The sequence below is a fragment of the Elaeis guineensis genome, chromosome 6 (genome assembly GCF_000442705.2).
Source record: "Elaeis guineensis isolate ETL-2024a chromosome 6, EG11, whole genome shotgun sequence".
Classification (NCBI taxonomy): Eukaryota; Viridiplantae; Streptophyta; class Magnoliopsida; order Arecales; family Arecaceae; genus Elaeis; species Elaeis guineensis.
The window spans coordinates 30,143-53,110 of NC_025998.2; the positions used below are offsets into that span (position 1 = coordinate 30,143).

Genomic DNA, 22,968 nt, shown 5'->3' on the forward strand with positions numbered 1-22,968 from the left:
CATCCAGTTGTGTCACTCCGCTCATCGGTCATACACCACATTGCCTCACTATCTCTTTTACGGCCCACTGCACGCTGAGCTAGTTTATGATCAATGTCAAAAGCATTTAATTGCATCCTCTGCCATTCGACATGATGGGATACTGAGGAAGTGCCCCCTTGTCTTTTCAACCTTGACCTTAGTCTCTTCCTTTTTTTGAGGAGCATTAATAAAGTTGCGGCACCGATCCCTATCTCAGTGACCGGTTTAGGTACCCTATCGGTCCATGTGCCAGTCGATCCACTCTAAAGTAAGCATCTGGACATCAGGTTTGAGGTCAAGGAAAGCTTGATAGTAGCATTATTCTCAGAAATTCTTGGCCAATCCTTACTCCTAATCGAACCAAGGATCCTTTACTATTACAACTTACTTTTTCGAGAAGGTTGGCCCCTACTGTACTAACCCTCCGAGTAGAACTCTGCAGTGAACCCTTCGATGCCCGCGCCCCTACTGCCGAACCCGATCTCCTTCAGCCTACGGGTTGGCGAACCCGAATGAGATGGTCTGTTCCCCTCTAACCGATTCTTTTAAGTAATGGACCTCTGGTAATCTCCAGACTTCGGCATTAGAGGAGGGATCAGACATCGGACATCAGCCAACTCTCTTGAAGGCAAGTCGAAGATTCACTTGTGACTTTTGGTTAAAGTAAATCAAGTCAGGACACATCACCATCATCTTACTCGCCGCCCACACATCTATTCAACCCAAGTCACATCTCTTTCCCTGCCGGCAACACGTCAGACAAAAATCCACCTATTAACGACACATGTGACGAAATCTGTACGGCTCATCATTATTAATCCCCCTATAAATAGAGGTTTAGAAGGAGACTCTCAGGTACGTCCCGTGTGTGCTCAATATGCCCTATGCTCTCCTGTAATTCCCTCTCCTTCTCCCTGTTATGTCAGATTTCTGACTTGACCGTCGGAGGATCCTCGCCGGAGCCAACTCCAGTCGGAACTTGTTTTGTAGAAACGCCGTTCCGATGGTCCCCAGTTTACTCCAGCTGTATCAGTACGCGGTCGAGAATCTTCTACAACAGATTTAAACAATTATGAGTTGTTATGATCAAGGTTTTTAGTCTAGATAGCAGACAACATACTGGTAAATTAGCAGTATGTGTTGGGTTAGTATGGTCACCAAACAGCAGAAGAACCTTTATCTATTATTATATGAAATACCATTGTCAGGAAAGTTGCATACACTTGTTTTCAAGTAGCATGTAAATTCTGAACTCTCGATCCTTGTAACAGGTGTCAAATACTGGCTGTTATGACTTGTTTTCTTGGCCCATATTCAAGGCCATGCCTATAAATTCATTAGTGTGCATTTCTTACAGAGTCATTACTTCTGGCCATCCAATTCTGATGCTCACAGAGAATATGAAGCCATGTGGCATGACATCACTAAACAAGCTGGAGAAAACATTGCTCCGAGAATCATTTCTGTGATGTTTGGGAGGTAAGGGCTTTACAAGATAGCATGATTTTGATGTTCTCTATTAGCTAATGCCTGGATAATTTTCACAAACAGATCCCTGGAGGTTCCTGAAAGCTGTAATGGAATAGCAAGATTCAACTTTGAGTATCTTTGTGGTCGACCAGTAATATGCTTTCCCCTTCCCCACTTTTCTGACAACACATTTTTTTTTTAATTAATTGTATATTTAAGATTGCCCATATTATGTTCCTTCAACTTGACTGCATTATTTGATTATAATTATAGAACCCAAGCATTGATGTGAAAAATTTGCAAGGAAAAAAATCTACATGTTGTTCACTTTTACAAAAATCTACATGTTGTTTACTTTTACTAATTTGAGAAGGGGTCTAAGATAGAGAACCAAGACAGCTTGTTTAGTGCACAACAAGGAAGAAACACATTGAATATCTTTTAGGCTGTCTTCATGAACAGGATGGTGGCAATTACATGTAAAACACATGTCAAGAAACCTACAAATTATACCAAAGCTCAGTTTTAACAGTTACTATGTTTTACTTTATGTATGCATTGGCTATTCATTGTCATAGAGCTAGATTTGTTGCTTGTTTGACTGGGAAATTTTTACTTTTTTGCTTTTCTTATTAAAAGACTTGTGTCTCTACATCTGGGATGCAATTGTGAGGAACTACATTTATCAAGCTAGCAGAAGACTGTCTTTGTAAAAGAGATTCTTTTTAATCCTTTAATAGTTTTATTGTTAAGTCAATATTTGCCACTAACTTCTATCTCCATCATATTAAGGTTGGAGCAGCAGATTATATTGCGGTAGCTAGAAACTTTCACACAGTGTTCATATCGGGCATTCCGGTGATGAGTATGAGAATTCGTGACAAGGTATATTTGTTCTATGCAAAGTCTGTGTACTTTTTTCTTTAAATAAATCGCGGATCATTTAAACAATTTTCCTTCATAACAGAGATTAATTGTATTCAGGTACTGTTTGCAGCATTTATTAATTTATTACTTCTTGAGGCCATCTATATAATCCAGTGAGAGAGACCGTATTGTGTTCTTGCCTACATTCAAACCATCACTATGATGCAGATTATACTTCCATAGATTTCTCCTCTCCTGTAAAACTCAAGAAATTATCTATAATTTCATAAATACTTGTACGGAAGACTTTGGTAGGGAGGTGAAAGACCTCCAACAGTTTTACACAATGTTTAGAGACCCAGGTGGGTTTGACCAGTTGACACACCCAACCGGTCACCCGAAACTTCTATAGGTCAGGTCAGCTAAAGACCTGTGATTTTAGAGAACCTGTTCAATCTGCTGCATCAAATGGTTGGCCAGTTCCATCCAAACAAGTCTCGTCAATTTTATGATTTTGGTGATTTAATACTTGAGGTGGCAAGGAAGATGAACTTCAGAATGTTCATGGTTGCACCATTTTGTAGTCTAAAAGAATATGAGATTTGCAATGTATACACTTGCACTCTGTTCAAATCTTCTGCAAACAAAACATTCTCTCTCTTCCATTTGCATTTTTCTCCATTTTAACTGATGATATATGTATGATATTTGATAATACTTTTGGTTTTCTGCCTCAGGCACGGAGATTTATCACCCTTATTGATGAGTTGTACAATCACCATTGCTGCCTTGTCTGTTTAGCAGCTGCTTCCATTGATGATCTATTTCAAGGAACTGATGAAGGAGCTCTTTTTGATCTGGAGAGGTATGTTATGCGGTAATTGTCGGACTAATACGCGGAATGTCCGGTTATTCAGGCAACTACTCCACAAAAGTTCTTCGATGTTTTCAAGAGATGAATATTGATATGTGTCATTTTTTTTTGTCTTTTACCTTTACTTTATACAACATAGAACCTCTTAAGATGTACCACAACCAAGTGTTGCAATTTTTATGTTCTTTGAAAAAAGTTGGAATCATACTTATATTTCATTTTCTGGAAGAACTTCTTTTCCTACATTCCTGTAAGTTTTTGCATTATTTTGTGTGTGTTATTTGTATATATATTATTATAAGCCAATATTAATCCATATGCTTGAGGAACCATTGCTCTTGGCTCATACTAAATTGTGCTAGCACAGTGCAAAGAAATGGATTGAAATTTGTTTTTTGTTGCTAATTATTTGTTGGGATATCATCAACATCTGAATTTAAGTTGAGCTTCCCCAAATCCTTCATATTATGCCATATTATCAGATCAGGCAGATGCTGATGCTTGGCATTTTGAATTTACTAACATGAGGATCAAACAAGCACTAGCAGAATGAAATATTTGATGTATCTCTTTATCGTTTGCTATATTGAACATTCTCTAGATAATAATTTATTCCTCAGAATTGCACATGTCAGTAGAAGGTACTGTTAGTTTTGGTATGATGGATTTGTTACAAGTGGTGTCTTCTAATTCTGCAGTTTTCAGTTTGAGACTGAGACAGAAGGTGGGAAACTGCGACGAGATGTTTTAGCTGCTGGCAGTGTCAGTTCAGGGCCGCCTCCTCCTGGAATGATATCTTTGTTATCTGGCCAAGAAGAGATGTTTGCCTTTCGCAGGGCTGTAAGTACCAGAATACACTAGTTGGTTTTATGGTATTTTTCTGAAAGATATGTTAGATAGTTTAATATCCAAGTAGTAGAAGTGGAATATACAATCCGTGCACATATAGACATAAACCAGTAGGCTGTTGGCAAGATTGACACATGACACACTGCCTACAAAATTGCAAAATTCTTCATCCAGTCTCATAACGTAATTTCCTTAGTCTAACATCTGAATATTTGCATTCTTCTATTTGGGGTTCTTAACAGTGTACTTTTAATATATGCCACCTGATAAGTCTGTTCGCATGCAGTCTTAAGTGCAGATAACACACTATGGTGCATGCAGCTTTTCAATTATGATATAAATTGAGTGGTAACTATAGTGTCAGATTTTCAATGTTCTTGGTACCTTTTGGAGATTTTAAATGAAGTGTTCTCTCTTGCCTTTTCCCCTCCATCTTGTAATATATTGTCGTTCAGTCTGAAACATTAAGATGAGAAAGGAGGAATCTCTTTAGAAGCTTTTAAGATTGTAAGCGAGAAAGTGGTTCAGTCTGAAATATTAAGATGAGAAAGGAGGAATCTCTTTAGAAGCTTTTAAGATTGTAAGCGAGAAAGTGGTCCGCACCATTGTGTTTGGGTTCAAAATATACCACTGTTTCATAAGAAATCAGAGTCATGTGCCTTAACTGTTTCATATGGAGTCATTTTCTTTAGTACAAATCTTGGAATTTTGATTTTAGGTTCAACATGGGCACGGTGGATGTGCATTATTTTATGATTTCCTTTTATAAAAAGGTTTGGTTAACTTTTTCCTTTTCAATCCAGAAACAAAAGCTGGGCTTACCATACTTGGAAAGAATGAGTGTTTAATCTAATTTTTGTTGCAAAAGGAACTTGCATTATGATATTCAAAAGGGCATCTGACCTTCAGTCATATTTTTTGTGCATAAACTAACTACTTTGCATGCAAAATGGGAAAAAGATCGTTTTAGATATTCGCAAAGTTTGCTGTACTAGTGTGTACCACCCTATAGCAAGCACCTCTTACCATATCAATATCAAACCATGACTCAGTACAAGGGGTGCATCGAGTCTTGGTACGCCAAATCGACCTTTGTACCAGATATACTAACATTGTACTTGCATGGTACTTGTATGGGTTCTGGTACTAAGATTGTGAATTTTGGATCTCTGCATAGAAACATAGCGAATATAAGGAGAAATGTTCGCAAAAAATTTTAAACTATAATTAAAAGAACAGATCAAGGTATGCTACACCATTCTGAAGTGGACGGGTATGAGGCGTATCATACAGTACTGATTTGGAACTGGTACAAGGAACAGGGGGTATATGGACACTCGATACACCGAACCAATTCCTAAACCGGGCATACTGACATTGTGACAAGGTGGCACTAGTATGACAGTGTACCTTGGAACAAATGAATAAACCTATAGTTCTTTCATTTATCTAACTTGCTAATCTTTTATCTTAGTTTTCAGTGCCAAAGAACATTTGTAGAATTTAGATATTGTGGAACTTTACCATGTGATTTAAGATCCTCAATTGTGATAATTTAAAGTTTTTCAGCAAAAGTAGTCGCAGCTAATACAGATGGTGTTGCCAAAACTTAAATGAACAGCCGAGCAAGAAATGTGAGTGAGTAGTGGTAAGGCTAATAATGCCTATTTCTGAAGCCCTAAGAACATTTAGTACAATTTTTTGGGTGATAGCATATACTGTATGATTTGGACCTAGGAATGAAATCTCAAGCATGCTAGCCCTAGCTGGTATGCTAGGACAGTGTACAACCTGAGATTCGCTAAACTGGGCTCAAGCTAACAGTATTGAACTGTATTGGGCATATCAAGTACAAATTGGCCTCAACTGTGCTGAACCGAGCAGTACTGCCCACTTTGTTATGCTGTTTTAACTTTTAACCTTTGTTTTTGTTTGTTTCCGCCATTTTCATGGTGGCAACAATCAGGAAGAGACCTTTTGAGGTGCTTACAACTGGAATTTGCACAATTGGGCCATTGGATCTTCAAATTTTGGAGCTAAAAATGGTCACCCTACCTTTTCAACTTTTCAAAAATCCCAGAACAAATAATGGTTAAATTGAATAACTACTGCTGGGAATATGTTGTAGGTGGATTTTCTAGTGTATGATCACCACATTTTAATTGTTAAATTTAACATATATGTTTCCAATGTGTTTCTAGTTGCAAGTTATGTGACATTGTTATAAACTATCAGTGCAGAAACTTGTAGCACATGTGGAATAGGACTAAGGCACTTGAATTGATACTCTTACGAATTTTTTGCAAAAATATAGCATTAAAACAATAAAATATAAGAAGAAAGGCAAAAAAGCAATATTGGAGGCCAAAATAGTCTATATAAGGGCTACTGGCCATGTCAAGTGTATTTATCAATATGGCATGTACTGTATGTGGGGTCCACTGGTTGTAAAATACTGATAAGATTACAAACCTTGGTTTAGATTCTTGTAATCATATAATCTATAAAGACAAGATACATATTATATTTTTGATTAGTGAATAAGTTGGTTTTAGGCACCACTAGATTTTGCATAAATAACACAGATGGAAGTTAATTGGGCATTTTGAGCTCCTTCAATCAAAATAGTGCAAAGAGTTCCATGGAAAGGGCTGCTAGAAAAGGTATTAATGGAATATGAAAATAAATAATGAGCAGTTAGCTTATTAGACCTGTTAAGGATTCAAACAAGATATTGGCAATGGAAGCCAGATATTTAAAATAATTAAAAACTCACAGATTTGGACATTGTTTGTGGAATCGGATGGCGGTTCAGCCCGTACCGAGCTGAATTGGCATGGAATCGAATCGGTTCGGTCTATACAGAGCCGAATCGATGCGGAATCGGATCTGTTCGGCCTTGAAATCCAGAACAGGACTCGAATCGGGCAGTTTGGGTCGAGCTGATTGAATCGGATTTGTTTGGCCTTGAAATCTGCAATAGACTCGAATTGGGTGGTTTGGGGTCGAATCAATCAGTTCGGTCCTGTTTTGATTTTTTTTTTTTTTGTTACTGTGTCTACAGTATTTGGTAGTGGGGGATTTTAAAATGAGGTATATGAGCTTATCTTTCTCTTGGATTTCTTCTTTTCTTTTTTTAGACTTTAAAATTCATAAAAATTGAAAAATAAAAAAAAATCATACCAAAATTTTTAATTTTGGTATGATTTTATTATATACACAATGGTACTAAAATCATTAATTTTCGTTAAGTATGTAATTTTTAAATTAAAAATATATATTTGAAATAAAAAATTATTAAAAAATAAAATTCAAAAATTAACTATTAAATCAAAATATTGTTTTGGAGGCTTGTAAGCTACTTTCAATATAAATTTGGTATCCGTTTATTAAAGTTTTGATGCATTATATGCATAGTAGTCTAAGCCTCAATTTGAATGAAATTAAAAAATAAATAGAATTTTATGCATTCCCATTGTTTTGGAAAAAATATATGTAGCATCCGTGATAAGATTCTACATGGATTTAAGGCCAAATTAATTTTTCATAATTTTTAAATCTTTTAATATTTTTAATATAAAAATATTGAAAAATATAAAATTAATTCAATAAAATAAAAAATTAAAAGAATCAAATTTTACTATTTTTATATAATTATTGAACTACTGTGATTGTTTAACCTTTGAGAATGGATTTAGTAAGGAGCCGAAGCATGATATTGGTTGAGAGCACGGGCAGATGCTCTCAGATCGGCATCATCGGAGATACCATTGGTGCAACATAGAATTCAAAAATGGTTGAAGCAACACTTGACTGGCGGTTATCCTGATATAGTTATATGTCGAAAGTGTTTACAAGAGGTCCATCAACTTATAAAGAAGTATTTTGCTTATTTCAAAGCAGTGAAGGAGAGGATTTTGAAGAAGATGGAGATAGACCATCGAGCTATGCAACCATCTTTCTACCATTCTAGGAAGTCAGAGGAAGCATTTGTCCCAGATGGTGAGGTACAGATTCAGGCTGCCATTGATGCGAGTTTGGAAGATCAGTAGTAGTTTGATGAGTTGGATAGATATTGGGCTCAATTTAAACTATTAGTTTATAAATTAGGGTCGGGCTCTACAAGCACTGCAGGAGAGAGTTTAGGATGATCTCAGTTAGATGGTCCGTTAGTCGTATTGCTTCTATTTTAGGAGCTTTTGATAATAGGAAGAAATCCTTTAGAGCAATTTTAACTAGAGCCACTATCTATAACTTAGATCCATGTCTTTTCTAGCTAAAACTTCAAGCAACAGAGGATCGATGGTATGTTGAAAAGGACAAGAAAGATATGTGGCGAGCTATTGCGTCATGATTTTACTTCAGCTACATTCTAGTGCATATGGCAAACAATGCATATTATCGCTTTACTATTGCATCTGTACAGGCTGTCGGTCCTGGTGTAGATCTTTTAGGATCTAAGGACATCTATGATGAGCTTTCTGACAATAAGGAGGAACTACAGAAATGGATTACATCATATCAAAATAAATGGCCGATGTATGGACTTACGGTGATGTGTGATGGTAGGAACTGATCTCATCGGATGAAGCATCATCAACTTTTTGACATAATATTTTTTTTTAAAGAAGTCCATTGATCCTCAGATTGATGGAGGTGATTGATCAGATCGAAGAGAAGAATGTCATACAAGTTATCATTGATAATGGACCACAGTATAGGATTGTAGGGGAGATTTTGATGCAGTGACAACCACATATTCTGGACACCATGTGCTACATATTTTATCGATCTAATATTGATAGACATTGAAAAGTTTAAAAGGGTGCAGAGGATAGTTGACTTAGCGTAGACGATTGCTAGATTCATTTACAATCACACATGGCACCTATTATTAATGCAGCGATGTATAAGGGGAGACATTGAGATCAGATGTCACACGATTCGCTATGAGTTATATAGTACTTGATAGTCTTATTGGCAAGAAAGTACATCTAAATCAGATGTTTGTCAGTCTCGAGTGGCAAGAGGGTATATATGTCAGGGAGGCATTGATAGGAGCAGTGTTTACAATTTAGTGATGAGACAAACATTCTGGTAGCGGCTGAGAATATAGTGAAGGCTATCAAGCCTTTATATGAGATGCTTCGGATCGTGGACAGTGAAGGGTATCTCTAGATGGACTTCTTGTATTACATGTTAGAGAGGATAAAGGATTAGATTAAATCAGTAGATCCGAAATGTGATGATGAGTACATCCAAATCATTGAGCATCGATGGGACTATCAGATGAATAGGAACTTGTATCTAACAGATAAGCAGCACATTAAGAACGCTTTGAAAAATTTATTGCTCTTGTATTTGTACAAATATGCTTAATTAATTTTGAAATTTATCTGTAGCTTGCTATCTAAACTCGGGTTCCAGTACATAGTACCTGGGATAGGCATGGATGGACTTCTGACATTCCTACAAAATGTGATATACAGATGGAGCCTGATCCAAAAAATCATGGTTGTGCATAGAAGTTTGATTGAGTGATTTTTGTTAACTTAGTTGTATCTTCCATCAGTAACACATTATAACAAATATATTTTTTATAGACAAAAATATTTAGGGAGGGCATCGTTAGCTTTAGATCAGATATGGCAATCATGAGCAAAAAAATGTTTAAATCCAGATAGATTATATATGAACGATAACTCTTATTTGACATTATATAGCTACCAATAGGTCTAATATCATATAATTTTAACTTTAGTTTTATTCAATCTTAGTGCTTTTGCAGCTGAATGGTGTGTCCATTTCGGATTGATGGCTCCTACTCTAAAGCAACTTGTCATTTGGATCCTCTTTTAGACAGTCTCCTCGAGTGGCTGTGAGCATAATTGATCGATCTTTGTCTTTATCCATAGCAAGCAGAGAAACCGTCTGATACAGAAATACCTCAACGATCTTGTATATATTCACTACAATCTAAGAATCAGGCTAAAATGTATCCAAAGGTTTGAGTTGAAGTACTCAGATCCAACTATGAATGATTTTATTGATGATGAGGATTGGAAGATCAAATGGATTGTGGGTTAGCAGCAGGAGCTAGAGCTAATGAGCTAGGATCGTGTACACTACCAGCTAGTTTCATAGCTAGCGAGGTTGGAGTGGATGTTGAGTAATGGGCAACCAATAATATTCCATGCAGGCTTCCAGTTGATCAACATAGCAGACTTCCTCATGGGGCACGACGAGAGGGGAGGTAACTCAATGCAGAGACAAAAGAAAAGGAAAGATAGTTTCAACCCCATTGGAGATGGTGGAGCAGTTGATCCAGTACACTTAAATTCAGAGATCAGACAGAGTGGTGATGATAGTTCTTTTGATGATCATAGATCTGGTAGTCATGGAGAAAGTGGAGGATAGGAGATCACTATTTATGAGGCACAACTGCAAGATGGTCTTCGATTCACTGATGAATCTCGTATGCCACATGGGATAGGGATTATGGTACACGAGCTGATAGAGCCCGCGAGGATATATATAGATAACAGACTTTTCGAGGTCATTTAGGATATCATGTAACTATAGATGATCTCGCACGTGGAAGTAGATCCATGAACGTATCAGGTTTATCATATCCTCTTATCCACAGCCATAGGCAGCTTATGATCCATATAGATATGGGTATGGTCATGGTAATCCGTATCGATCCAAATCGATCGGTACATCCCGTACCATACTGGCAGAAAATCGATCCGATTTAGGCTGAATTTTCGAAAAATAGCTTGAACTGGATCGAACCGATTGGTTCGGTACGGTATCTATCCGAACCACTTGATATTGGACGGTTTGGTTCGGTTTGGTACGATTTGGGGTCGGTTCGGTCCGATTTAGTCTGATTTTTTTTTTTTGCATTCGGTAGGATTTTTTTGATTTTTTTATCCGGTATAGATGGTACTGCACCGTACTAATCGGCAACCGGCATGAATTTCAGTATCGAGTCTGCGAAGCTTGGGTATAATGCATTGAGATATCGTCTTCCAATGACTACTATCTTATACAGTCCGGAGTATCTGATGGATTAAATTTTACCATCGATATATTCGAATGGGTCTTTCCATATCCGTACTATCAATCTGATGACACCTCTCAAAGTCGGAGCTTCAGCATGAGATGTGGGACAAGTTACAATCCGGTACGCATAGTTGCATACTTTATGGGATGAGCTCAGACGATTATAGTGCTGTATGATTAGAGAGATGGGCCGATGTTCCACTAGATTATATAGATTTCTAGATATTTATGAACAACATTGGCGTTTGACGAGATTCTAAATCTCGATGTGTATTGATTATTTATTTTTTATATTTTTTAATTGACTTGAGTATTTTAGGATTCAATAATATCTAATCCTTATAAGATTGTTTTTTTGTGATATAATATTATGTTAGATTTAGATCCGCATCACACGTTTAATCACAGGTGTACCAGATGATACAAATATCAAATAACATCAAAAAATATCAATTTGAGGTTAAAATCATTCAAGAATAATGAAAAATTGATTGGATATCTTAAAAATAAAAAAATAGAAAATAAACAAGAAAAACAAAAAAAATTGGCATGCTGGTATGGTCGGCATGCCACATCATACCGAGTGTCGGTACAGTACCGACCATATCGGCCGGCAACCGGTACCATCTTCAGTGCTAGTTCAGCCTTCCTTGGATTTGGAGCTTCTCTAATCTCTAAAGATTACATTAGAGATGGGAGAGGGACCCATTAGATTTTGAGCCATTAGATTTTGAATTATTTTATTCTATATTTACATATTTGTTCTTTTTTTTGGGCTAAAATTTAAGATAACTGTTAACGAGTCATAATTGTTGCAGACTATCTTTAACTAAGGAGTTTTAATTGGTTAGAAGTTTTATCTTAATTGGAATTCTTGGAGAAGTGTCTTGATTTGATAATACACTAGATTAGACATTTCTTAGGATACCTCAACTTTCCTAGTTGGTTTGTAATTTTTTCGACTTGGCAGATTTCCATATCTTCTTTTGTGCTGCCTATACTGTATTCTCCTTGTCATCTTTTTACCTTTTTTCTTCCTCTACTCCTCTTCTTCTTATCCCTTATTTTATTTTGTCCTTCTTCTTGCTCAAATTGTATGAAATTTGTGCATGTGCTAGGTAAGATTAGATATAAGATTTATTTGTACTATAAAATTTGATCCCATAGATATTTCCTTATTTAGTAACATCATCATATTATGTTGCTCCAATTTGTTCATATTCTTAACCTCTAACCTTACTTAAATGTGCCTGATGTTGGTTTTGGACACTTGATTGCTAATTTTGTTATGCTATCAATCTCAAAACAAAAATTTAATTTCATTTTTAGCACATTCTTACATCTTTTATCTATTCTCAGTGTGGTCTTCATTCCCTTGAGTTGGATGTAAGTGGCTCACAATGCAAGACTCTATGCTTGTTAATGCTATCTCCTTTACATCCCATAGTCCTTTCTATCACCACAATGAAAACATAGAAGGAATTTAACTGCTGATCATGGTACAGCCATCTAAACCAAGCATGGTAGGTTGGATCATATTTTTTTTGTTTGTCCACTGTCGATTGACACTCTGATCAATCAAAAATCAAAAATTAAATTTCATTTTTTGCACAATAGTACATATTTTATAGTGCCATAGATATCTATTCTCAGTAATCAGTATGGTCTTCTTCATTCCCTTGAGTTGGGTGCAAGTGGCTCACAATGCAAGGCTATGCTGGTTAACGCTATCTCGTTTACATCCCATGGCACTTTCTATCACCACAAGGAAAACACGGAAGGAATTTAACTCCTGATCATGGTACAACCATCTAAACCAAGCATGTTTGGTTGGATCATATTTTGTTTGGTCTATTGTTTGATTGACACTCTGATGTAACTTTGTTTCTATTTTTTTTCAATTCTGTCCTTTTCTTTAATAATTTAGCTATGTTTTACTTAAATAAAGAAAAAGCTTACTGAGGGAGATAAGAGCAGTTATCTGAGTTGATAATTATCGTGAGAATGGTTTTATTGATGTCAATAGCTTATATCTTTCCTTTGAAGTGTTTTGTCATCTACAGTGGCCACATGACTTTCTAATACTAATTTGAACTAATAACTTATGGGGAGCTGGCTCGATTAATAAGCTGAGAAAAGGTGTAAAGACTGTTCATGCAATGTTTTTTTTTTTAACAAAAAAGACTTCTTAAGTCAGTTATAACACTGGCATTTAAGTCAGATTACTCTCAGTGTAACTGTGTTATAGCACCACTCAATGTTGACCGTCAGTATTGTTCATATCTGTGCCTTCAATGTAAATTCATTATTATAATCATGTTAATGGATTCATTGTGCAGGTCTCGCGATTGATTGAGATGCAGACACCCTTGTATATTGATGGGATTCATGCATTTCACCCCTTCTTTCAACGGCACAGCCAGCAGCTGTCAATTTGTTCAACTTCCTCCGGCCTTCAACCATCCTACTGACAGGCAATGATCTATTTCCATCAATTTCTTCTAGCTTTATTGTGCTGTTAATTTCGAATTAATTATGATGCTAATTCACCACTTTTGCTTGGAAAGCCAACTTTGAAGAAATGGTACAGAAAACTGCAACTGATAGAAGGTAAAATCCAAGTGTTCTAGAATGTGGTTTTAAAATGTGGTCCCAAAAGCATAATGCATGTGCGATATCTTAGTTGGGTGTCCAGTGTTTGTAAAGGGAAGTTGTTTTAGGCTTACTTTTGATAAATTACCAGAGTACTCGAAATCTCGAAAGCAGACAATGAGGATAACTATACTCGATAGCATTTCTTAGTCATTGCAGTTCTGAAGCCCCATCTTTAATAGCTTGAGCATGCCCTAAAATTTCTTCTAACATTCGGGGAACGAAGAACACCTGATTGAAGTTTAGAGTTTTAGATTAAGCTTTGCTATATTGACTTATTATAAAAGATTAAAATTTTAGGCAAGAGCCATGCAGCAAGCTATCACCAGCGCTTGTATTGATGAATTTTTTGGAACCTACGTTGTTCTTTTGAGATCAGCTTGGGAACATTTCTTGGAGCTGAAAACCATGGTTAAGGCACTATAAATAAAAAGTTGACAGTATATATTGCCAAACTTACAACCAAGATTTTAAATACCGATACCGGACCTCGTGCTGGTTGTCGGTCGGTATGGTACTATACCGGCCCATACGGATAATAAAAAATTCAAAAAAAAATTCCATCCAACGGCCCAAAAACAAAGCCGTACCACACTATACCGACCCAAAAAATCTCATCCAACGCCCCCCCCCAAAAAAAGAGAAAATCAAACTATACTGCACCATACTGGCCTTGTACTACACTGTACTGGCTGTACCACGCGGTTCAGTTTGTTTCAGATCATTTTTTGAAAAATCAGTCTGAACAGAATCGGTTCCTAGTCAGTACGGTACGGTACGAAGTGTACTGGCTGGTTTGGGCCGGTACAGAATACTATGCTTACAATAATACTATTTATTAAACAAATAGTTAAGTGATCATAACCCTTTAGTCTAGCTCTTGAAGTAAAAATATCTCCTCAAGTCAGAGATGCCTCCAGTTATTCCAAAGTCTAAGACAAATAACATTAGGAATAACTTGTACAATAACTATTCATATTTCACTTTTTATTGTTCTCAAAAAAATTTTATGTAAATTAAAAAAATCATAAAGTTAGACCATGACTGTAAATTAAAAATTAATTAAAGCATAGATTGCATCATAGTCAATGCATTAAGGTTATGCTTGACTTCAGAAGAATAAAGGAGGAATAGAGGTTGGATAAGCCTTATTCCTGCTACAAAGAAATATACAAAAACAAGCAAGGAATAACTAATCCAATTAGACATGCTATTCTAAGGGAAACTTCATTAGAGCAACAAGGCCTTCTCTTGTTCCTACCTTTTCTTCATGACAAAAACAACCTCATCTTAATTTAAAATTTTAGCCAGCAACAATAGGAATTAATTGCACAATAATTATTTTTATCATATTCTTGAACCAAAGTCTAAATTATATAAAGCAATGATTGAATAATCTTTGATCCACTAAAACTAAATAAAGTACCGAACTATATTGTGATTTTATGAATTATGATTGTATTTGGTTCAAGAGAAAATAAAAAAGCATTATTCCTTTCAAAAAAAAAATGCAAATAAAGGAGGAACACTTATTCTTGCCAAAGTTAGCATGTTAGTGCAATAACTATTTTAAGGGATGGAATAACTTTATTCATGGAGTAAGACCCTTGTTATTCCTATATTCTTTTTTTGAAGGTCCAAAATACCCTTAGCGTATAGTTATTCTTGAAATTTCAGCTAATCATGATCTAAGAGGATCACTAGACCTGCTGCGGAAAACTTTTGCCATCTCTGATAGGTTTATGTAGGGGTTCTGGAGCAAGAACTACCACATTGGAGGCTGAATTGTGCATGTCATCTAGTTCCAATGCTCTTTTTTTTTTTTTTGAAATTAACTTTTTGAGATCGTCACGTATGTGGCTATCCCCAAGGGGTTTGTCACACTAACATGGGGTATAAATGATGTTTAGACCCTGAAATAAGCCAGTCAAAGTAAAACTTTCCTTTAAGGTAAGTCTGACTGGATGTATCTTCTCATTTGGAGGAAAAGTTGATATAGTAGTCTAGATCCAACTCCTGAACATATTTACTAATATAAATTGTTTACTATTTTAGAAAAATTCTGTCCTCTTTTAACTAGAAGAGGAAACCGACCTAGATCCAAAATGGTGGATGTTACTAGTATAAATATAGAGCTTGTATAATGATTTTAATTATGCTATTAATAAAAGAAAAAATGGTCTAAAGATTACTTTTCACTATTATTTTACTTTTTTTTTTGGAAAGATCCAAGTTGAGTAGATTGAAGGAATTGCGTACTTCTCTTTTTGATTTGATCATTATACACCTTTTCCTACAAAACAAGATACCCCAACTTAGAGTTCCAGAAATTTTAGCCCAAGAAAAATAGGAATAACTTGTGGAATAACTATTCTTGTTCTACCTTTGCCTTATTCCCACACCGAATTAGTCTTTAGTCATGGTTGCTAGCAAATGCAATTCTGGACCAAGTAGAGTTTCTCAAGGATTGCATTTGGAAGAAAGTTCAATTCACTTGTCACATGGGAAGAGAGATCTGTAGATAAGACTAGCTACTCTTCACTATTGATCAACTTCCACTCCATCTTTCCTTTCATTTTTACCTTAGGATTTGGAGCATCATTCTTGAGAAAAGGCAAGGGAGGCATGATGGCCCTCTCTCTCTATCCCTACTCTCAATCCCTCCTCTCTTGTTTGCCTTATAGATGGAGTGGAAGATAATTATAGAAATATTAGGCTTTTCTACACTAGTATGTTGCTAAATGAAAATTAATTTTAAATTGAGCGAGCCCATATTGGCTTAATAATAGTTTGATAATATGCTAATTTGGTTTACTTACAGAATCAAGTGAAAACCATTGCAAATTGGTTTCTCAATTGTTCCCATAATTCTTCATAGTTTTTCATAAGTTTTATGAATTTTTGTGTGCTTTATAATGCCATATCTTGTTTCTCTCGATAAGAGATTTTTAACCATCATTTCATGTTTCCATTTACATACTGCTTTCCCTCCCCCTTTTGGCAATTATGGTCTAAATCAAGTAAACCACAAAATTGCCATGATTGATGCAGAAAATTACATATAAATATACATGGAGGTTGATAAATTTGGGTTGTATTGTCTCAAGAATGAAGTAGGGATAGGGCTTGAGATAAGCTCGGCTAAGCAAGCTTTGAAAAAGCAAAAACTTCTGAGAGTTGGAATAACTTTTTTCATATAATAGGGGCCCATTTGTCTTTTTCCTCCTTTTGTCTATTGACAAAAACACCCTTAGCATAGTATTTTCCAAGAAACTTGAACCAAACAAATATAAGAATAACTTGTGGAGTAACTATTCCAAGAGGTTATTCAATTCCACTTTTTTCTTACTCAAACCAAAAGCAAGCTAAATTATATAAAGCATGGTGTTAGACCACGAGAAAGCATAGAACTTTGCCATGACTAATGCATAAAGGTTGTCTTTGCTTCAATATTATTGGAGGAATAAGAAGGAATAGTTATTTCAGTCAAACATGTTTATTCATGAAGCAACTAGGCCTAAGCAAAATGAGGTGGCCCACTCAACTCAGCACTGATTGGCCCAAGTTTTGCCAAGCTTGGGCTTACATTTTCAACCTAATGGGCCCGGCCGAGTCCCAACTTCTCAAGCCAATTAAGATTAGGCTAGGCTCAAGCTTTTACTTTTTTGACTCGACTTGAGTTGTGTGTGTGCGCGCGCACATGCATACTTCCCTCTCACCTTTTTTAACATGGCCCAAATTATACTTCCTTTTTTTGAATTAGGGCTATCTCCCCTCCAATCATTGATGCCACTAACCACCTTTGTGCTCCGTCACCTTCACCGCCATGGTTCTCTTCCTCTCTCTTTGCCTTCATCCCTAGTGGGCCATTACTACCTTCTCCTTGGCTCTCTTCTTTCTCTCTCTGCATCCCTCTTCAAGTCAGTGGCCACCCCCTACCCCACTTCCGCTCTCTTTCTTCGCTTTTACTCCCAGTCGATCGCTTACTCTACCACCCCTCTCTCTCTCTCCCTGCCCACCCTCCCGTGTTCGATGGTCCAACAATGCTCGCCCTCATCACACTATTTTAGTCAAACCTATTCACTCATACATTAACTACTTAGGAGGATGGAGTAACTTCATTCTTGGTAATAAATTGCAAAATTAGACTATATTGATCCATTCAAATTAATAAAGCACGAAAGTATGCCATGATCGATGTATTAAGTGGATACTTGGTTCAAAAATAAAAGCTTGGCAACTGGGTTTGAAGGCATGAATAAACGAGGAAAGTTAAAAACATGTCTATCCAGGCATTAACTACTATACGGAATGGAATAGCTTTATTTCGAATATGTTATTCTTTTATCTTAGACCCATTATTCTCTATGAATGGAGATGCAATCTAGGGTTATTCCATAATTTTTAGGCAAACAAAATAGACTAATGTCAAATAACTAGTCCAAGAGGAATAACTATTCCTTTTCTACTTTTTTCTTTCCCTAAACCAAATGTGATCTAAATTAAAAAACGCACCGAGAGACCATTGTTAATAAGTTGAAATTAATTTATGCATAGTTTGTGCAATTGGTTGATGCATTATGGCGGTGTTTGGCTTGGGAATAATAAAGATGGAATTGAGCTTGGTATAAGCCTTGTTCCCACCAGTCGACTTTAAGAAAACAAAACGGAGGAATAGTTATTCTGATTATTTTTTCTTTAAAAAAAATCTAGCGGCTGAATTTTGGAAAATATATGCATAATAAGTTAAAGCACAGGATTGCAGCTAAATAGATGATTCATATTATAAAAAAATGTACCTGATTGATGCCTTAAAGCTGTCTTTGGCCTGGGAGTAAAGCGGAAGGCTTGGTATGTTCCTAACTCTTGCTAGGCGAGTTAAAAAGTAGGAATATGGGAGGAATTATTCAAATCAAACTTGATTATTCTTGGGATACCTATTCTGAGGCTAGTATAATTTTTCTTTTGGAATAAGGCTCTCTTTATGTATATCTACTTTTTTCAACAAGCAAAGCTATTGTTGACTTAGAGTAGGGATGGCAACGCGTAGGGTACCCACAAAAATTTGTCCTACCTGAACCCGATTAAAATCTTACTACCCAAACCCATCCCAAATCCAATTACAAAATTAATAAAGAATCCCAAACCCATCCCATTTAAAATTGGTATACCCGTCGGGTACCCAACCCTAGCAGGTTACCCTTTATTTGGGACGGGTTATTCGGGTACGCAAACCCACCTCCTATCAAAACAACTAGACCACCTATCTCACAAACCTAATGTTCAAAGAGTAAGGAAAAAGGACATGTTAAACCACAAGCCTCTCTCTCATTCTATGGTGGCCGATGCAAGCTACCATGACACACATTGGCCCTTGAAATTGAATAGCATGAGAAAGGCTTTGTTCATGCATTCACATGACAGTTCAGAAAGGGGGAACTTAGCCTAGTCCAAGTCTCACACCATGGATTTGGTATCATGAGAATAGAACTTTAAATTGAAAATTTATAGCCAAAGAAGAATCCTTTCAATCAAAAATCCCCAAACCCTACAAAATATCATGCCTTCTACCAAGATTAAGCTCTCAAAACCTCAAGGGACCAACTCACACTGCCACAACTGGCACAAAATTCCATATCCTTGAGAAAAATCCCAGTCGGAACCTAGGGCTGAGCAAATAATCGAAACTCGAAGAAACCCACCCAATTCGACCTATATGAAACCGAACTTGAATCTGGTTGAAGCGGGTTGTGATTCGTAAAAAATTCGGTTAATTATGGTCGGGTTCGGTTTGTGCATTTTTAATCTGTATGAAATCGAATCCGATCGACCGATATAGTATTTTCAATACTTAGGCTATTTGAAGAATTGAAAATTAGCAATTATGACATATTATATATAACTTATGGATGTTATGAAATTATTATATCCTAATTTCTATATGAATTAATGGTGTATTGGTTTGTGATGTTTAAAATCAACATTAGATCAACATTGAAGTCCAAATCGACACACCCCATCCGAACCTGCTACAAACCGTTAACTTCGGTTTCAAATGGTTTATATATGATAAACGGTTGGCAGCGGATTGGATTTTCTTCAATCTGATTGAGTTCAGTCGGGTTAAATTTTTCTCTCAATCCAATCCAATCTGACCCATGCTCAGCCTTATCGGAACCTAAGAAATCCCTCCAATCTCCCTCCAAAGAAGAATCCTTTCGATCAAAAATCCCCAAACCCATCATGCTTCTACCAGGATTAAGCTCTCAAAGCCTCAAGGGACCAACCACAATGCCAGCACAGAATCCCATATCCATGACCAAAAAACCCCAACAAGAACCTAAGGAACCCCTCTGATCTCTCTTAGGTGCTCTCCATCCCCACAGATCTTTGAAAAAGAGAATGACATGAAAAGAAAAACAAGCGAAAGGGAAAAAAATGATCCATCATGTGGAAACAGGTCTTATCTTGTATTTTTTTCCCATCTTTCATTTGTTTTCATTGATTTTTTCCTATGTTTTCCTCCGATTTTTCCTTTGGTTTTTTGTGCTCAGTCTCCATCGAGTGGGAGGCTTGGAGTGGCCAAATAGGGAAGCTTGGATGATGGCTAGGGTTTTGTGTTGGTATCTATAAATAAGGGGTTCGGTAGTGGGTATCGAGGGGTAAATCTCAAACCCAACCTAAATCCATTCGGATTTTAATTTTAAATACCAAATACTATAAGATATTGCTAAACGAATCATATTAGGATTTGGGATGAATCGAGTACCCCGAAAAATCTATCTGACCACCATCCCTAACTTAGAGTTATTCCACATATCATAAATAGATAAAGATAGAAATAAGAAGTGGAACCAAGATTTGCTGTCACAATATTGGACCCCATACTGATATCATCCTATTATAATGTTAGTACGAAGGAGATTGTAAAATGTACCGAGTGTCGATACGGTACAAGATTATATACTAGTTGGGTATCGGTATAGTACACCCAATATATTATGGTGCTGACTGGTATGACAAACCTTGAGCCAAACAATCATTTAAATTAAATAAAGTATAGAATTAAATAAATTAAATAAAACATAAATTTACTATAGGATTGATGCATGAAGGCTACACCTCAATAAACCAAAAGTAAAGCCTGAAATAGACCCCCCTGCAAAGTGGGTTTAAGAAGCAAGAATGAGAGAGGAAGGTTATTCCCAAAAACTTGGTTATTCTTGGAATGACTGTTCCAAGGAATTGGAATAAACTTATCCTTGAATAAGGGCCGCTTGTTTGTGTCTTTATGTTCGAGTGGTGACTTGTGATGTAGTTTAGTAGAAAATGAATACCAGTAAAAGAAGTTGCTAATCTTGAACAAATAGGCGACTTCTTGGAGTGTTCAAGAAGTTGGGCTTTGGTGGTGTGAAGTATAGGCAGATTGTGCTCTAGAAAGCAGTTGTTTTTATGCTTGCATGTGCTTCATGGCTCATGCTTTACCTTTTGTATGGACATTAACCAAAAGTTTGCAAATCATCATTCTACTAATGTGACAGCAACTTTTCTAACCCAACCCATAGCATGTATGACTCCCTCGTCAGCACCCAATGTGATGCCTTTTGCTCCTGATGGGACTTGAGATTTTTCGACTTTTGCATCTTCAGTAGCATATAATTTCCTGGAGTGACTGTCTGCAGTGTACAAGTGCAAGAGGATCCAATCATTGATATATGAGAGGTGCAAGAGCATCCAATCATTGATACATGATAGGTGCAAGCGGATCAAATTATTGATATATGGTAGATTAACCTTTTGGAATGCTCTAAAGATGCTTGGGTTGTGTTCGCAAACTGATTCCTGCACCCAACATTCTCTCAAAGATCTTGAATCTCTAAGTTCTAGTGCTTTGAAAATTAAATATGTTCTCCCTAATCAAGTGAACAATCTCTTTCTTATCTAATTTTCCAATTTTATGCACAACAGAATAAATCTTCAAAGAAATACAATGCTATTTGTGATGCAAAACAGTTAAATAACTTTTAAATAACTGGTAACAGATAATGTAGACCTTAATTTACTTATCAGATTGACATGGGGAAATGACAGTCTGCAAGTTCAATATTTGGTGAAATGATTGTCAATCTGGAGCTTACTGTTGTTATTCTGGGTACCTAGTTTACAATTTTTAGCAGTTGGGCTGGCTTTTTTATGGTATATGTTGGATTTTTTTTTTTTGGAGATATTATATGAGATCTGTCATAAAGGCCTTCTAGTTTTCTTTATACCCCCATCTTCCTCTCAGAATTGCACGGCAGTTGCAGATAGACTTTATATGGAATCTGTAGTGGCAATGGCATTATTAGGTGTCAAACTGGCTTAATGATTGTCCCGGTTATTCTTCATATCTCTTCGGTTTTAATTATCATTCATCTTAATTGTAGTAAATTCCTGAACAGGGTAATTATGGAAAATTTTATAACTTTTTAAACCACCACCTAGCCTTTCGTGTGCCTGTACAGTACAACTATGGGTCATATATTAGACTTGATTTGACTAACTATTTCAAATTGGACTTATCTCAAATCAAAGCCTTTTCCCTTTTTTTCTTTTCAGGTCCTTTTTCTGTTTATCATAAAGATGGTGGTACTTCTGAGGTGTTGGTGTTATCTGAATTGAATGGTGTTCTAACCATCTCTGCCATCCTTGCTCATTGTGTTTCTTGCAGATATTTGCTTGCAATACAACCAAGAAGTTTTGACCCCCAAAGTAGACACCCAAGCTCCAAATCCCCTCCTCACTGGTTGCAGGAGCATTTGCTTGAGTCACTTCAACCATGTGTACATATCCTCTGGAATTATTAAAGACTTAAAAGTAACTATATGGGCAGCCAATCATCATAAAATGATTTTAGTTTTTATACAGCCTGCTCTAAATGTGATCAATTGCAGCAAGATGCCTATGATTATCTCCTACATGCTTTCCTCAAAATCTGGTGGAAGGGAGACCCAGCAGAGCTCTGTAGATGCCCCACTCCAAGTCTAGTTGGAGTTGTACCATATGCTGCAATAAACTAGTTTATGAGATACTAAAGATGTACCTTAAAGGAGGAATTTGGTAAAATTACGAGTTTACAACCTTCTACATCTAGTGCTATTTTAACCACCGGTAGAGGTGAGCTGCAA

At 36.4% G+C, this 22,968-nt stretch overlaps 1 protein-coding gene across 11 annotated transcripts in view; it reads left to right on the plus strand.

Annotated features, from left to right (window-relative positions):
• LOC105032744 (uncharacterized) overlaps positions 1-22,929 on the plus strand; it is a 39,841-nt gene extending 16,912 nt beyond the window's left edge. For 5 of the 11 annotated variants that reach the window (XM_073258769.1, XM_073258773.1, XM_073258776.1 and 2 more), the window contains 7 exons: positions 1,379-1,500; positions 1,573-1,642; positions 2,284-2,376; positions 3,096-3,223; positions 3,931-4,072; positions 13,489-13,623; positions 22,512-22,929. In XM_073258769.1, coding sequence (XP_073114870.1) covers positions 1,379-1,500; positions 1,573-1,642; positions 2,284-2,376; positions 3,096-3,223; positions 3,931-4,072; positions 13,489-13,620 — 687 coding nt within the window. In that variant the 3' untranslated portion in view covers positions 13,621-13,623; positions 22,512-22,929. Of the gene's footprint in view, positions 1-1,378; positions 1,501-1,572; positions 1,643-2,283; positions 2,377-3,095; positions 3,224-3,930; positions 4,073-12,508; positions 12,673-12,780; positions 12,951-13,488; positions 13,624-13,716; positions 13,760-22,399 lie in introns of those variants that run through there. The other 6 variants (XR_012141941.1, XR_012141939.1, XR_012141940.1 and 3 more) reach the window with 6 other exon arrangements.
• The last annotated feature ends 39 nt before the right edge of the window (positions 22,930-22,968 follow it).